The following is an 18,171-nucleotide window of genomic DNA, read 5'->3' as shown; positions in this document are numbered from 1 at the left end:
GGACGTTACGAAGTTGGGGGCTGGTGGAGGTTCCTTGGCGGGGTTCCTCGGCTTTTGTATTTCTGACTCCCGGGCCGCGGTTGGAGGTTGGGGACTCTCCCGACTTCGTAACGTCCTGGGTGTCAGGGTGGGGGCGGGGGCGACCGCAGCCTGGAGAGGGACGCGGCTGAGGGTCTTGTGCTGTGCGCCCTCGCCCCGCTTCCTCCCGACCTGTTGATAAACGACCCTCTTGGGTTCAAGTTCATAGGGCTTGGCTTCTTGTACTTGGACCTTCCCAGTGCTCTTCCCAGGTGGGAGGCTCCACTCCCCCGCCTAGCCTCGCCTAACCTGTACCTCCAAGTGTGGGAATGGAGAGGGGCGCTGGCGGCGCCGAGGAGGACTTGGGGTGCTCTGGGGCACCCATCAGTGCTGTCCCTGTTGACCCCAGTCAACTGTCCCTGCCATGCACGCCCAGCTTTAAGATTAGCCCCCAGGCTCACACTTCCAGTCACAGCTTCACTCCTAAACCCGTTTTACACAGAAATTCTGGAACCCTACTGGAGCGGGGGTGTTCTGGGTGTACAGAGTGAAGGCAAGGAAGGAGGTGCTGAGCTTAGCCCTAGCCAGGGCGCCTCCAGGGTCATTTTCTGCCTCCTGCCACGTCACTCTCTCTGCTAAAGAAAAAAAAAAATTGCTAAGTGCCTAGAGGGATCAATGGGAGAAGGGACTGCCGGGAAGTGTTAGAAACACCTAGAGAAGAGGTTGGTTCTTTTTTAATTTATTGAGTCCTTGTGAACGCTGTGCCAATTCCAAATGAAAATACTTTAGGTACTGTGATTATTTATATATATTCTTGTTTAACCTTTAAAACTTGCACTGGTATGGGCGCTCTTAAAGACTGCCCAGGAATACTGATAATCAGACCAACATGTACGTGGGTGTGTTCCCATGCCTGCTTTTTAAAAAGAAAGGGAGAAGTAACTTTAATAAATCCGTATGCATCCTGTTTTGCTTTTTCCAGTTTTCGTTGCTTAGGTCATTGTTATAACAAAAATACCAGAAACCGAGGGAAAATGTTTCCATAGACAGCGTCATTAGAAAAGTTTAATACTTTAGGCAAATACATATGCAGGTGTGTGTGTGTGTGTGTGTCTGTGTGTGTGTTTTAACTCAGGAAAATCTACTTTCTTTGTTTCATGTATTCAGTATTTGCTCTTTTCCTACTTCCTGAGGAATCTGCCTGGTTTATATATAAACACCTTAAGAGTAGAGCCTTTGTATTCTTGTTCAGCGACTAAGTGTTCGACTCAGTTAGGGATGCAAATATCTGTTGAATTGATGAATGTAAATTGGAGTAGATGATGATGTGTTGGTTGTCTTGTTTGACAAGAGTATTGCAGTTCTATTTAATGATTCATTTAAGGACAAAACTTAATGGACAGTGCTGTTTTGACACTGTCAGTTGTTACATGTTACTGTGTGTACACTTGTAAAGTTTTATTGACATTACTTTTTCTTTTTTGCTAGACTGAATGCATTTCTTGTGGTCTTATTTATTGTTGATTAAGGGGTAGGACCACCTCTGTAAGCATAATGTTCAGAATAGTTGGTTAACTAAATAAGTTTAAAAACTACTAAACTGTTTAATGTACATGACTTGGTATATGTGTATGAGTCTCCTTGCATTTATTTGGCAGAGAAACTAAAACATGGGAGTGAGGATATGGCAGAGTTCCTCTCTATATACATACATGTAGAAGAACTTAGCTAATTTGTTTACAGTCTTTTTTTCATATATAGGAAAATCAGCACTTATTGTTTAATAACATTTGAAAGTGACTTCTAAGGTAAACTGTTGTGCACTGTATTTTTGTGTTTGAACGTTACACAAAAGGTTAGTGTGATTTAACTTCCTTGGCATGTTAGAGGAGTGGTACTCATAGACAAATTTGTATACTGTTTTCATTATGAACAAAAAGTTTAAATTTACAAGATGTTTCTGAAACCCACAAAACATTGATTCATCTATTTTCCTTTTAAAAAACTAAAAGAAGCTTTCCAAGGGGCATTTGTTTACTTATTTCTATTATTGGAATAAATTACTCTCTAGGGAATAGTGCTGTTATTAATCTTTGCTTAATATTTTTGCCAGCTGTTGTATCTATGATACTGTTGTATGGGACAAGAATTATCCATTCTTCCTGCTTAAAGTAACCGCTAATGAATTTGCTGTCAGAGATCTTTCACATTTCAGTTTCTTAAAAATCCACTTATTATCAGTTTTAGTTGGTAGTATAATAGTTTGTCATGTGTTAGAACCAAAAGATGGAATTGATTTATGTCCTTAGAATCAGTTACATCTTTATCCAGATCTAAAGGCTGTTAATCTGTCATTATACCTTCTTTAGGAAAGTTTTTTTTTTTTTTTAAATAGAAACTTGGGTGCATTATGGGCTTCTAGAGAGCAGATACATTTTGTTTCTTGAATGAATGGTTCACTAAACTGGTAGGTGCCGGGCAGGGCATGTATTTCATTTTGATTGTAAACTTTGGCTCACAGTAATTTCTGTATTTACTTAATCAAATTGAGGCTTTAAATGTGTAACAGGATACTTGCCACATAGGAGGAGGGCTCAAATACATGTTGAATTAATGATTCAGTAAGTTTAGGTCAGGGTTTATATAGAATTTAATGATTTTGTTGATTGTATCATTTAAGGGTAACATTTTTTTGGGGGGGTGGTGGGTATTGGGAATTGAACTCAGGGGCACTCGACCACTGAGCCACATCCCCAGCCCTATTTTGTATTTTATTTAGAGACAGGGTCTTACTGACTTGTTTAGCGCCTCACTTTTGCTGATGCTCTCTTTGAACTCTGGATCCTCCTGCCTCAGCCTCCTGAGCCTCTGGGATTACAGGCCTGGGCCATCACACTAGCAAGGGTAACATTTTGAAATCATCATTTTTATACTTTTACTGTTAGTTGGTACTTATTCCACATGTATACTTTAAAATTTTATTAGCAGATTCTTTTTTTTAAGAGATTAGGGGTATGTTTGTGTTCACAATTCCCAATATAAGAAAACAGGTTTCTTGTAATGGTGATAATAAGCAGAAGGGTAATGTGTAAGACCCTTTTATCCATGAGTTTTACTTTCTCCAGTTTACCTGTGTTATCTGTGGCTAACCATGGTCCAAAAATATTAAATGGAAAATTCCAGAAATAAAACATTCATAAATTTTAAAATTGCACACTGTTCTGAGTAGTATGATGAGATCATGCACTGTCCCACTCCGTCCTGCCTGGGACATGAATCATCTCTTTGTTCACTGTATCCATGCCGTATGTGCTACCACCTTTTAAGTACTTAATAGACTTCTGGGTTATCCCATTAATTATCATAGTGCTTGTATTCAAGTAATATTTTATTTTCCTTAATAATGGCTCAAAGCACAACAGTAGTAATGCTGGCAATTCACATATGCTAAATAGAAGCTGGAAAGTGTTTCCTTTAAGTGAACAGGTGAAAGTACAATAAGATATTTTAATAGATGGCATATTAACATAATTTTATTATTTTACTTATTTATTATGTATTCTATTAAGGTATTTATAACACATTATTTTACTGTTGTTAATCTATTACTGTTCCTAGAATATAAATTAAGCTTTATCATAGAAATGTATGTATAAATAGGAGAAAAATGTATTATATATAGGGTTTGTTATTATCTGTGGCTTCAGATATCCATTGGGGTGTTAACAACATATCCCAAATGGATAAAGGGGCACAACTGTATAAAAAATATTTTTTCTTAGTAGAAAGTGGTGCTGTCCATAAAGAGTTAACAGCTCTAAAAGTTTGGCACATATATGTGGGTAGAGGTTAGGCATAGTTTATATATGAAAAGTACAAATGATATTATAGATAATTAAGGATTTTAGCAAATACCTTTATAAGAATTCTGTTTTATCAAACAATATGAAATGCAGAGGAAAAATCCCAAATAGCTGTGTCTTTTACGCAATTTTTAGTACCCTAGAAGTTCAGGAGGAATTTTAATGCCACATACTTGCTACTAAGACCAGTGAAGGATCAGATAGGGTGGCACATCCCTGTCATCCTAGTGACTTGGGAGACTGAGGCTGGAGGATCACAAGTTTTGGGCCAGTCTCTTGGTGAGACCTTGTCTCATAAAAGGGATGGGGTAGCTCAGTGGTAGAGTGACTCTGGATTCAATCCTTGGCACTCCCTACCCTCACCCCTCACCCCCTCATCCCCCAAAAAAGATCTGTGATGTACAAGAAACTCAGACATTAAAACAAAAACAAAAACCAGGCTATATGACCTCTTATACCAAGTCTCTCTGTTGTCTAGTTAGACCTATGCTTGGCTTGGCAAGGCTCCTGATATATTTTTATTGTTTATTGATAATCCTATTGGTAATTCTTGGTAATAATTTTAATGGTCTTAAATTATTTTTCAGTTGTAGATGGACACAATACCTTTATTTTTATTCATTTATTTTTTATGTGGTGCTGAGGATCGAACCTCACACATGCCCGGCAAGTGCTCTACCACTGAGCTACAACCCCAGCCCTTGCTAATAATTTTAAATGTAGCTGTGAATGTTTGTTTAATAGTATCTAATTTTCTGCATTTTAGATTAGAAATACTCCTAATCCAAGGGCAGACTGAACACATTGTGGGAGTAGAAATTCTGTTGGGCTGGCAGGGAGTGTTGGCAAATCTGAAAGTGCGCTTTAAAGCAGCCCTGGGCAATAATGAAATTATTTGAAAGCCTGTTTATTTTAAGAAAAAGAAAATTCCCAAGTACTTTTAATTTTACTTTTTACTGTGTATTAAAAAAATAAAAAACAAACAGAATAACCAGGTGCTAGGGCTGTAGCTCAGTGGCAGAGCACTTGCCTAGCATGTGTGAGGCCCTGGGTTCGATCCTCAGCACTGCATTAAAAAAAAATAATAAAGTAAATGTATGCTGTCCATCTACAACTACAAAATTTTTTTTTTTTAAACTGAAATTACTATGGAGTAAAATGCATGTATCATGTTTTTCCTGTGGTTTCTTGGAGCCCCTAGCTTTACCTACTTATAAAAACATAAATTTGAAAAGCACAACCCTAGCTTAAACTAGGGTTGGGCCCTAAGTTGATAGGCATATTTTCTTGTGATGCTTAAAATTAATGTGGATATAAGTGGTTTGTTTTTATCCAACTTATTCCATAAGTACTCTGTAGCAGCTTACAGCAAAAAGAGTACTAACAAAATGGTAAAAATATGAATAAGTTTGCAAACCAGGGAAAATAGCAACCAGAGAGGGGTGCTTGGAGATTATGGAGGAATAGGGGAGCAGAAGACAGGATACAGCTAGACCACAGGAGCCTACTTAGTGGAGCTAGGATTTTAGCTGTAAGCTTCCTAAAAATCAAAGGGAGAAGGGAGATGACATATCTTTGTGTCTTTTAAGTAAGAAAATACACAGATTTCAAAGAAAACATGTTGAATATTTAGGTGAAATGAGGAATTTTCTGAATAATTACCTCTAAGGAAGTTCTTATGTAGAGTTCCATGTCAGAGCTATCAAGTGATATAGTGGGTAATATCCTTAACAATATTGGACTGTTAATATAGTAATAGCTTGGATAAGGCTATTTGTTAGGGTTTTCTTTTTTTTAATATTTATTTTTTTAGTTGTAGTTGGACACAATACCTTTATTTATTTATTTTTATGTGGTGCTGAGGATCGAACCCAGGGCCTTGCACATGCTAGGCAAGCGCTCTACCGCTGAGTCACAACCTAAGCCATGTCAGGGTTTTCTTAACAAGAGCATAATTGAACAAAACACAGTAGTGTCATTTTCTTAAAGAATCACATGATTTAAGAATATTATTTTTTAGACGACTAACTTCATCTGTAGATGAAAACCTAAAATAACTAGAACTAGATGAACTTTAAAATATTATTTATGAACATTGTTGATTTCTGAGACTTAAAAATATTTTTTCTTTAATTACAAAAATAATACTTATTGATATAAAACATTAAAAATCAAAACAAAGATGCTAACTACATACATATCTATGTATGTGTACATATAGAAATAGTGGCTGGGCAGGTGACACACGCCTGTAATCCCAGCGGCTTAGTAAACGGAGGCAGGAGGATTGCAAGTTCAAAGCCAGCCTCAGCAAGGCGAGGTGCTTAGCAACTCAGTGAAATTCTGTCTCTAAATAAAATATGGCTGGGCATGCGATGCGGCCCAGTGGTTGAGTGCCCCTGAGTTCAAGTCCTGGTACCCCCCCCCCCCCAAAAAAAAGGTAATGTGTGCAGTATTTATATATATAAATACTATATATGCATGCTAAGTATATAAATACTACATATACACCATAAATGTATGTAAATTTATATGCTATAAATATTATATATATGTTTACTACATGGTACTAATAAACTATAAATACTTTGTAGGCATTTTCCTATCCTTTAATTGCAGTCTTTGTTAACAGCTTGGTGTGCTTCTTTCCTGTCTTTTCATACGGATTTTTAAAATAATTAGATCATATGAAATATACCTTTTATGCTAGCTTCTAAATATAATATTAGCATTTTCCTGTAATATACACTCTTCATAAATTATTTTTGTCTGCAATGTATATGTCTTTAGGAAGCTTAAAATTCCTCTCTTGCCTTCCACAAAGCTGTACTCATTTGACTGTGCATTTGCAGGTCATTTGGGTTGTTTTTGCTGGCTTCTCTTTGAAACATGATCAGTTTAAGGTTATCAGTCTACTTCTTATTACTCTTTTCCTCATTCATGTTATCCACACACCACAGCTTCAGCCATCACTTCAAACCACTCTAAGAACCTCAGCTCTAACTTAGACTTCTTAAGTCTCTGGTCCCTTAAATCCATTTGCCTGTTGAACATCTGCTATGGATGCCTTGAAAGCATCTCAAATATAGCTTGTTCAGAACTCTTGTCTTCTCCTATGGTAGTTTCTTTTCTAATATCTTCTGTCTTCATCACCATCTATGTCTATGTAATTGATTACACTAGAAATTTAACATCCTAGATTCTTCATCTTTTTAATTTTTTTTAGTTGTAGAGGAGCACAATACTTTTATCTTATTTATTTTTATGTGGTGCTGAGGATTGAACCCATTGCCTTACACATGCTAGGCAAATGCTCTACCACCGAGCTGCAGCCCAAAGTTATATTCTGCTTCACACAATAAAACTTAAAAGTATTTAAGGCTCTGGAGTTGAAGTAGTGAACAAAACCAAGCCCTTGTTCTCACAGAACTAACCTTCTAATTGGGAGAGACACAAAGAGGATACATTTATTGACAAAGCTATGAAGAATATAGAGCAGGGTTACTCAAAATGATAGAGTAGGAGAGATGCTGGGTTATTATAAGGTGGTCAGGGAAAGGCTTATAGGAGATATTTTCACAAGGACCTGAAGGAAGGAAGGAAGCAAGCCATGTATAGATTTGAGAAAGAGCCTAAATAAGGAAGTCTTGTCTTACTGGAGCAGAACAAGCAAGAGGTAGAATGGTAGGAGATATCAGAGTAGAAATGAGGGTTAGATGTCTGGCCTCAAAAGCCAAGGTTTAAATACTCTGGATTTTATTTTGAGCAATCTAGGAAGCAGGGGGGTTTAAGAGTAATGCATAGCTTAATTAAAGGGGGAGCAAAGCTTGGAAACCAGTTCAGAGATTTTGTAATATCATAAAAGATTAAGATGGTTTAGACTAAAATGATGTTAGGAAGAGGTGGTGGGAAGTGGTTATATTCTGGATTTATTTACCTAACATAATTAATTGATTTTCAGGTGAGAATGTAAAAAAAGATGAAGGGTGACTTCTAGATTTTTTGTCCAAGTGTTTGTTTAGACAGGAAAAACAGTTGAGACTGTACTAGTACAGTAGCCACTTACTGTGTTTAATTTCTCTGTCCTTCCATCTGTTCTTGCTTTATCTAGCTGCTGCTTTTATATATATAAATTTTTAGTTGTAGATGGACACAATACCTTTATTTTATTTGTTTTATTTTTATGTGGTGCCAGGGATCGATCCCAGTGCCTCACACATGTTAGGCAAGCACTCTACCACTAAGCCACAGCCCTGGCCCTTTAGTTAGCCTCTTAAAGCATACATCTGACAGTTAACTTTATTCAAGTCTCTTCCTTGCCTACCTACAGAAAGATGAAGGCAGTTTGTATTGTTTAGACTACGTTGCATGTTTTATGCTGTCATAGTATAAAGTAGCTCTAATTTTTAAATGGTAGTCTTTTTCATTTTTTAGTTATAAGATAGGTAAAGTTTAGAAAAAGAAAGAATTTTGTAAGGATTTTGTGTCAGTAAGAAAAGGTAAGACTGTTAGTAGGGATTTATGACTAGGGATCAGAAAGGTGCTTTTGAAATGTAGTTACTATTCTAATCCTACCTATTTTTAAACTCTAGTTAAAATATATGAGTGCATATAATTTTCCCCATATTTGTATATAGGGTATTATAACTTCTGTTAATCAGATAAGCGATTAATCAAGTGATCTTGTGGATTTGTGTGTGTGTGTGTGTGTGTGTGTGTGTGTGTATTATAATATACTGGGATTACAATGGTGAACAAGTTAAAGATGTTCGTCCTCTTGAAATTAACAGCCCAGCAGGGAAGAAAGTGATCTAACATAGTAATGTTTCACAGGAAGAACACACATATTCTGCCAGAAATTTCTGCATGTTTAGAATTTGTTAAATAGCATTTTTCATCTTGTTAGGGCTAGAATATCTTCATTTTTTATTTTAAATGTCTTAAAAATCAAGAATCTAATGATCTTATTTTCCCATGCCATATAGTTTATGATCAAGTTGGGATTCAAACTTAGAATTTCTGAAACCAGAGTTGTAACCACTATGTGTATAATTTTTAATGATTTTACTATGATGATAAATCAAAGAAAATACAAATATGAATAGAAATACATGTAACTTTATAGTTTGAGGGTTTTTAAAAATTAAGGCAAATTAGTCATGAACCTCTTCTAGTAATGCAACAGCTGATATTCTTGGCTTTTTTAGAAAAAGATCACATGCTTTCTTTTTTTAATCTTAAAATCATATGGGGTGATTTTAAACTTAAAGTACATATGTACTGAATTAAAAAACAGACCAGGATAAGATTAGGTGGTATTGATAAATGGCCTGAGTCAGGATTTTCACTACAGCAAAAAATACACACACACACACACACACACACACACACACGACATTTGCTGTTGGATTCTAGGGTGCTGTGAAGCTCCCTCTTACATAGGATTTAGATTTTAAAGGCATAGCAAGATGAATTGCATGAAATTACAATTACCTTTGAAAATCCTGTACTTCCCAACAATCTCAGCTTGGACCACACCAAGCCACCAACATTTTTTGCCCAGATTATTGAAATAGTCTTCTAATAGGTTGTTCTCCTATTGTTTGTTATTTCCACAGCAGCCAGTATGATCTTTTAAGAATATAAATCAGAACATCTTGTTCCTCTGATCAAACCCTTCTACTGGCTTCCCATTTCCCTCAGTTTAAAAGCCAATCTGCATCAATCCCTGCTAGGGCCTGTGTGATCCTTAGGAGCTCTTTGACTTCCTCTCCTATGCTTCTTGGATGTTGTCCTTGCCATACTTTCCTCTTGCTGTTTCTTCTACCTTGACTCTTCACCTAAATATCTGATATCTTTACCTCCTTTGCCTTCATAGTTTACCCTATTTAAAAGATCACTTTTCTTCCGCATCCTACCCTTTTTTCTCTATAGCATTTAACACTGGTTGACAAGCAGTATAGTGTTGATATATTATCTTCCTCAACTGGAGTGACTTTTCATGATGGCAGGTATTTATTTGGTCTTTATTGATCACTGCTATACCTCATGCTAAAACATTGCTTAGCCCAGTTCAATCACTATTTTTAAAATTAATTAATATATTAATACTAAAGTACATTGTTTGATGTCCTTTTAAAATATCTGTTGTATATGTACAGACAGAGTGATTTAGGCTCTAAAGTAGAGCTGAGAAGTCACAGTAGACACTGGAATCATAGAACCAGAGTTTTTTGTTTTTGTGTATATGTGTGTGTGTCTAAGACAGTATGTCATAAAAAACACTTTTAGACCAATCTTGACTGTCTTGGTCTTTACTTAGTCATGTGAATTTAAAAGCAAGTATCTTAAGATAGTAAAGGAGAATGGGAAAATAAATTTTAATCATGTTTTTTTTCATCCCAACATAGTTTATTTTTGTTTCCTAGGTTCTCTTAACTACTTTTAAATAATTATGTTTTTAAAATTGTATGTTTTTTCATAAAAGATTTTGAATTGTTACTTGTTTTTTTAATCAGTGCTCTGAGAACAAGAACAAAAAAGTCATCAAAATCTTTTACTGATTCAGATTGAGGGTGTCATCTGTATAAAAGATATATGCTTCTTTTTTTCCCCAACCCCCACCTTCCAACTCTTTTTAATTGGTAATTTTCACAAGTTGAAGCCTCATATTACCAACACTAGGAAAGCTGATACTATGACTGCCACTGTTTAGTGTTTCAGATAAGATATATTTTGTCCACTGGTGTCATTTAAGGTATTTCTTAAATACTGCAATTTGAAATAGAAAAGAGACAAAATGAAGTAGTCTTGTGATGAGCATTTGTCTAAATAAAGTCTTAATTTAGCATGAGAATAGTAGTAGTCTGATCTTAAAATGAAATGTTTGTATGGTTTTTCTAGGAGCTATGAATCAAGCAGATAAAAATCAAGAAATCCCATCATACCTTAGTGATGAACCACCAGAAGGCAAGTATACAGTTACAACATGAAGGACGGAAAGAATATACCAGTGAATGAAAGTTTGATTGATTTTATTAAATTTATAGAATTATAGCTTGTTTACCTACTCAGTAATATGTTTTAAAAGTAATAGAACATAAACACTTGTACTTTTTAATTAAGAAGCACAGATATTGGTGAGTGGAGACACAATTTAACTTTTTTTTCTTGAGACACAATTTAATTTTATCATGTAAGGCTTATTTTCCTGTCACATTTTAAAGACCATTTCACAAGGAAGAACATCTTTTCATAAACTGTTTAGTTTTGATGTCCTGTATACAAAAAGATCAGCTTAATTTAAGAAGCATTTGAGATTTGTTGTTAAACTCCGGTTATCCATTGTATTATAACTGGTAGCTCTCTCTTCCTATATTAATAAATACATGGTTATAGGGTCTTTTAATGTCTTTCTGAATCATAATTCTCTTATAGTTTGAAAATTATGACATCATGAAACATTTTTATTTCTTTACTTCCAAAAGCCTTGGAAATAATAACTACCCCCTGGATTGTCCTCATTCCATACAGAAAATGAACTACAGGCATTTTTAATTTATAGTTTTGGCATAGAATGTTATTAAACTTAATATAAATAATGATCTTGGAGGATTGCATATTAATTGCTAGGGCTGGAAGTCCTGACTTTAGGTGTTATATTTTCTTCCCAGTTATGTTATCCACTGTTCAAAAATTTTTTTCATATATTGGTAGATAAAAACGAAATTGCTAGGAAAATAACACAATGAAAAGCTTGTTCTTAAGTCTAAAAAAAGATGGAAGAACTAGCTAATTTGGTTTAATTTAGTTTAGTTTGCTTGGTGAAAGAATATCCTGGAAAATTATTAGCTCTTTTCCTTGCTTTATTTTTTAGGACTAGAACGATAGGGTTTTGAAAAGTTAGGTCTCAAGAGAAAATTAAAAGGACTTTATGGAAAGAATTCAGGAAAAGGATAAAGGCATCCAGGAGGATGACAGGAAGAGAACAGAGCCTCAGGAATATATTTAAATGTTAGCTGTTTAACAAGGGTAACTGCAAAGCAGATAATTTGTGTGGTGGCAATTAAGAGTACAGAGTAATTGAAGAGAATATCAATATTTATCTTATTTGGTAAGAAAAAATTATTTGTCTTCATTAAATTTGGCAAAGTAAGATAATTTTGTTAATGAGGTATTTGGCATGATTCAGTCATTATGTTATCCTTAAATCAGGATATTGCCTCTCTTCCTAATGTTTTTGACTTTAATTACAAAAGAATTACCAATTATGTAATCTTTTCCATCATGGTTTTATAATTAACATATTAAAATGCTCATCTATATCATAAGCGTTTTATTTCAGCCATTCAAAAATTGTATAAATTATGTTTACTATTTGTTTCTCCTTTTGTGGTGCTAGGGATTGAATTCAGGACCTTGTACATGTTAGGCAAGTGCTAGGTCACTGAGCTACATCCCCAACTCCTCGACTTAATAAACACATTTTTTTAAAATTTAGCCATTGCTTTATCCATACCTAAACACTATTTTGATTAATGACTGAGATTTTCCCAACTTATGGTATAATGTTGTCCTGTGTACCCAAGAATTTATCTTTATTTGTGCGAGATTATACTTTTTCAGTAGGTAAAATCTGAATTACAAACTTCCCATGAAGTTTAGAAAAACACCATTGATGATGTGGCATTGTTGCTTAAATTATTAGGTGACAAAGGAGAAAAGACCTGTGTTCATTAGAAGCTGGTACGATGAAGCTTTTATGAAATCTTCCTATATAAGTTTGAAGTTACATCTAATTTTTATGGCTCTATTTAAAAAAAAAACAACCTTCAACCAACCAACCAAAGAAAATTAACTGATGACTTAGAAAGAGCTAAATTTCTTATATTGATATTACTTTTCTGGGGTATCTAAAACAATTTTTTTTTAATGAGATGTTTAAAGTGCAGACTTTTTTCCCATAAGAATCACTGAGGAAGTGATATAAATATTAACAATGGCTGTAGTGTATATTTTACTTACATCTAAATAAAAATCATTTTAGGTAACAATTTTAAATTATGAATAGTTTTGTTTTTCTGTTTTTACACAGCATTAGTTGTTTTAAGTATATCATTAAGGGACACAACAGAGCAGAGACCCAAATATATTTAAATCAGTGATTTTCAGCTTTTTGATATCAAAAAACTTCTCAAAAAATTGGGGCCCAGATGGCTTGTGTTTAGTAAAAATTGAATTTGAATTTTATTCACCAAAAGAACCCAGTACACATATTACATGTTAACCTGGTTATCATGTTCTTATGAAAAGTGACTCTTTCCTAAAACAAAAAAATATCATGAGCAGGGTGACACTGTTTATACGTTTTTGCAAGTATCTTTAATGTTTGGGTTAATGGGTGACAGCTGCATTTTGGAGTTATTGCTTCATTCAGTTTGTTGTGGTATTTAGCTGGAATACTGTTGTAAACTTTATCTGGAAAACTGTTGTAAACTTGTGACACAATGAAAGTGTAAAGTCAATGACATGTTAATATTACTATGAAAGTAGGTTTTTTTTTTTTAATTTAAAGTTGTAGATGAACACAATACCTTTCTTTAAATTTATTTTTATGTGGTGCTGAGGATTGAACCCAGAGCCTCACACTTGCTAAGCAAGCACTCTACTACTGAGCCACAACTTCAGCCTGAAAGTAGTTTTCATCTGTGGGTATCTCCTGAAATGGCCTCAGGGTTCCCCAGGACTCCTGGGCTGTATTTTGAGAACCTCTGCTTTATATGAAGATTGTTTCAGTAGTGATTGAATCCTGTCAAGGAAATTGAAGGCTATGTAAATATTTTATCTTTATTTTTTTCATGGTTTTGGGATATTTAAAAAAAGATTTTCTTTTTTTTTTTAAAGATTATTTCTTAACAAAACTATAAATCAAGGAAGCATGTAAAATTAGATCTTTTAAAATAGGATTGTTTTATGAAAGTTGCCTAGTCTCTAAATCATTTCTTTTCATAGGTATTAAAACTTAGTTTTGGACCAGCATATGTATACAAAACTATACCCTTGAGGCAAGAACTCCTCAATGTCTTTCAATCAATCAACTGGTTGGCTTCTCAAATCAACTTTTTGATTGTGAGGGAGACTTTTCAATGACTTTTGTACTGCTCTTATAAAGATTTATATTTGATTATATTTTCTCTCATTAGGTTCAATGAAAGATCATCCACAGCAGCAACCAGGCATGTTGTCCCGTGTGACTGGGGGTATCTTCAATGTTACAAAGGGAGCTGTTGGTGCCACCATCGGTGGTGTAGCTTGGATTGGTGGAAAAAGTCTGGAGGTGACCAAAACAGCTGTTACAACTGTGCCTTCCATGGGAATAGGGCTGGTGAAAGGGGGTGTTTCTGCTGTGGCTGGAGGTGTTACAGCTGTTGGGTCTGCTGTTGTAAACAAAGTGCCCTTAACAGGAAAGAAGAAAGACAAATCTGACTAAAATATGGAGATATACTTGCTCTCCACAGCATTATGATGCCAGTGGCATTGAATTGCTAAATTATGGACTACAACCAAGTCACCTGTTTTGGACGTTTATCTTCTAAACTGCTGTGTTGAAAGTATTGACGACTGGCTTTCATCTAAAAAGAAGAGACCAATACTAGCACAGTGTATGAAGGTTTCTCATACTCAAATTCCAGGTTTTTATCTGGTAAAATGTTACTCTTATTCAGTTGTAACTGAAAATATGGTATGTTTGAATATTTACTATAAGTCTTTCAGTTTGACTAAAAATGTGAAAGTTGAATTTAGTAGATGATCTTTACAGTTCCATATGTACAATGTGCCAGGTAACTCATGCCCCTTACAAAGGGAACCTTGAACTACATAAACTGTACCTTTGATGTGCCTAATAGTTTCAGATGTCTTAGTTTTTTAAAACCATAGTTGTTTAGGCCAAGAGGCATTTTGTTTCTTATTTAAGCTGGCAAAAGTAGCAGGAATTTGAGAAGTTTAAAAGAAAAGATAAATGGTTTTATGATAATATTAATCATCTTTTGTTAGATATGCATTGTATTCATTTAATCATTGATGCCTTACAAAAGAAAACATCTTTTCTAATACCTTAAATATGTGCAGTTCTTATAATTATCTATGGATTTTTTTTCAAGGTTGTAAAATTAGTTTTCCCTCTTAAGAATCTCAGGAGTGGTGGGATAAAGGCATTTCTTGCTGTCAGTGGATAAGACAGTGCTTGTTAGCTGTTCTGTTAAGTCGTTAAGGTCAAATTGTATATTTCAACTTGGGTTCTTACTTCATTGTTAATTCACCTAACAGTGCCTAAGGAGTATTTCTTAGCCGTTCAGAAGCTATGTTGGAAGAGTTTCAGATTAAGGAGGAACAAATATTAAGTATTTAAAAATTACCTAAAAGCATCCAAGATATAAAAAGAATCTTTTTAGGATGTCTTAAAGTATCAGTAGTTCTCCCTTTTAAAAATACAATAAAAGCAATCACAAATATGTAAGGACTGACTTTTAAATTGAATGAAATGGGCTCCATACATCAGTTTTGAATATAAAATATAAGTGCTTTCTATGATTTACATAGGCTTTTAAAAATATCTTACAGTCCTTCAACACAACTGTAGACTTCATACCATTTTTCAAATCAATTTCAGGTAGGGAATTGAAGTTTTTGATTATGGATGGCAAATGTGTCATATCTTACTAACATTTGTCATCCTGTCTCATTCATTCTCAAAGTTACATACCTAGATTTTTGTTTCATGTTTAGCTTCATGAAAATTTAACAATTCACATGTATTTGGCATTCCTTATAACTGAGGATTATACCTTAATCCTGAAAAAAAAAACTTAATTTTCTTTACACTTCAAGTCTGGAAATTTGTCCATTCTTCCTCCACCTCCCAAAGGGAGGAAGAAAGGGCAATGGGGTCATGTTCTCCAGTAAGTCATTCAACATAGTATCTCTGAGAACTTGAACAGATTACTCTGAAACCTGAGGCTTATATAAACCACTACAAATATTACATTAATAATATGATTAACAATTCGATAAGAATATCACCTTTAGCTTTCATAAATACCAGCAGGAATTTTGAGCAAATCTACACAGGGTCTTGAACCTTTCACTTATACAAAACTGAAGTCATCAGGAATTAAATGAAGTCATGAGGAATTAAATGGTCATTTATTTCATGCAATATGTTGGTATATTGGTCAAATGTTTTAATTAGCAAAGGGAATTTGTTTTAAACTTCAAAGTAGATAAATGCTAAATGATCTAAGTAATGGTATTAGAGAACTTGTTTCCTGCTATTACATAAATTACTGCTTCATTGCTAGTATTTTTAATTTATCTTATATAGTCATAGGCTCTGCTGTTTTGTACTTGAATTTCTTCTAAGGAATAGACTTTAGTTTACTATATGCTTGCATATTTATTTTTAGCTTTGCTTGTCTTAAATTTGTTTGAGGAAAATGGATATAATTCATTTCTGCTACAGAAAAGCTACTTGGTACATTTTATTTCATCCAGATTGTTTTAAATTCTAACCACAACTTTGTTCAGAGGGGCTTTTGCAATGGTAGCAGAGAACTGTACAAATGTACAGTATGGGTTCTTGTTGAATGAACTTACCCTTTGATGGTATATGTACAGCTGTATCCTCAAGTCTTTTCCAGTTTATTTACATAGACTAGCAATTTGACCTGTTAAACAGGACGTTGACTTCAAGAAACTGCAATCGTTTTATATACACCTGGAGGTATCTTACTCAGCTTATTTTTTGAGTGGGTATTTGGCACAATGAAGATAAACTTGTGTGACCCACTTGAATGACTGATCTAATAATGTTGACATGAACCCTGTACTTAGCAAAATGTCAAGTGAAAATAATTGATGATTAATTTTTTTGTATTAAAGAATGGGAAACAAACATGAACTTGTTAATAAAGCACTATGATCTGCAAAAGGTGAAATGTTTCATAAAGATGGAGAAATAAAGGAAATTTAAATACAGGATAATCTTAAAACTTACATAGCAGTTTAGAAAGTGCTATATCCAGTTTTTAATTTTTGTGATAATAATGTACAAACATAACATTCCAACATAACAGTGAAATATATTTTAAACACCCGTAATAGATTAAAAATGCAGATTTCTAGGTTTTACCTCAGTTTGCCAAATCTCTGCAGGATAGAGCCCAGAACTGCATTTTAACAACCTCTGAAGGTTACTGTGCACACTGAAGTCTGAAACTGGGGAAGGAGTTATAAAGTAGGGAACACCTCTTACACCACTCAGTGGGCAGAAATGAGAAGCAATGGGGAGGAAGGTAGGAAACTACTTACTTATTGGGCATCTGCTTTCCTGCCAGGTCCTAGCCTACATCATTTAATCAGCATAAGGTTTAGGCCAGAAACATCTTCAAAACCTTTTTTACAAATGCAGAACTGGCTAACTTTCACATTGTTAGTTGAATTTCCTGTATTGATTTTGAATTAGTGTCAGTCACAACTTCTCCAGCTTAGGTCCAGAAACAAATGGGCCTGTTCAGTAGCCAGTCTTTCCTTCTGGTGTTGATATTCAATGTAGGCTGTATGTTTGATTTATCAGGAAGCTTACTGGAGTAATGCCAGGTGATCATATTTACTGTGGCAACAAATTTTATTTTGCTGTAGAAATAAGTTTAATGTAATCATAAATAAATTGAAGGCAATTTAATTTTGTTATTAGAACCTTTTCTCAACGAGGAAATGAAATTGACTAGTGTTTCATGCAAGAAAAGCTCCCCTTGCCATGCTGTAGATTTTCAGTTTTAAAAAGTTTTATTTCATATGGAGATAGGAGAATGTAAGAATGGAGAAAAGGCAAAGCAAAACTATTTCAGAGGCCAAACAAACAATGGAATGGAATTTGGCCTAAGGGAAAATAAAGTCAGTATAATTGCTGGACTGACCATAAATGTGGATCTGTTTTTTAAAAAATGGTAATCTTCAAATTTGGAATAAGCTATAGTTGTATTTTCTAACTGCTTCTGGTTCCCTGTGCCTGGACCCGAGGACCTAAAATTTTAACTTATATACTGACTAGTTTCTTTTTAAATCAGTGTCCAGAAAGGACACGTGGGCTATTGAAGTTTTGTCCAGTTATCCTCCCCTTCCATTGTGTGTTCACTTTCCCCTCAAATGACTTCCTCTATTTCCAACCTCCCACTTGTTTCCTCCCTGATTCTACTGTCCTTTGCAAAGAGGCAACTAGACAGCCCCTCCC

At 34.6% G+C, this 18,171-nt stretch overlaps 1 protein-coding gene across 3 annotated transcripts in view; it reads left to right on the top strand.

Moving 5' to 3' along the window:
- The window catches only part of Tmem263 (transmembrane protein 263), an 18,029-nt gene extending 1,160 nt beyond the window's left edge, over positions 1 to 16,869 (top strand). For 2 of the 3 annotated variants that reach the window (XM_015482805.2, XM_015482804.2), the window contains exons 2-3: positions 10,785 to 10,850; positions 14,084 to 16,869. In XM_015482805.2, the coding sequence (XP_015338291.1) occupies positions 10,790 to 10,850; positions 14,084 to 14,370 (348 nt within the window). In that variant the 5' untranslated portion in view covers positions 10,785 to 10,789 and the 3' untranslated portion in view covers positions 14,371 to 16,869. Of the gene's footprint in view, positions 1 to 2,903; positions 2,923 to 10,784; positions 10,851 to 14,083 lie in introns of those variants that run through there. The other variant, XM_015482806.2, reaches the window with a different exon arrangement.
- The last annotated feature ends 1,302 nt before the right edge of the window (positions 16,870 to 18,171 follow it).

This window comes from Marmota marmota, unplaced genomic scaffold (genome assembly GCF_001458135.2).
Source record: "Marmota marmota marmota unplaced genomic scaffold, marMar, whole genome shotgun sequence".
NCBI lineage: Eukaryota > Metazoa > Chordata > Mammalia > Rodentia > Sciuridae > Marmota > Marmota marmota.
The sequence above is the reverse complement of the archived record's forward strand: the minus strand, read 5'-3'. Positions and strand labels throughout refer to the sequence as shown.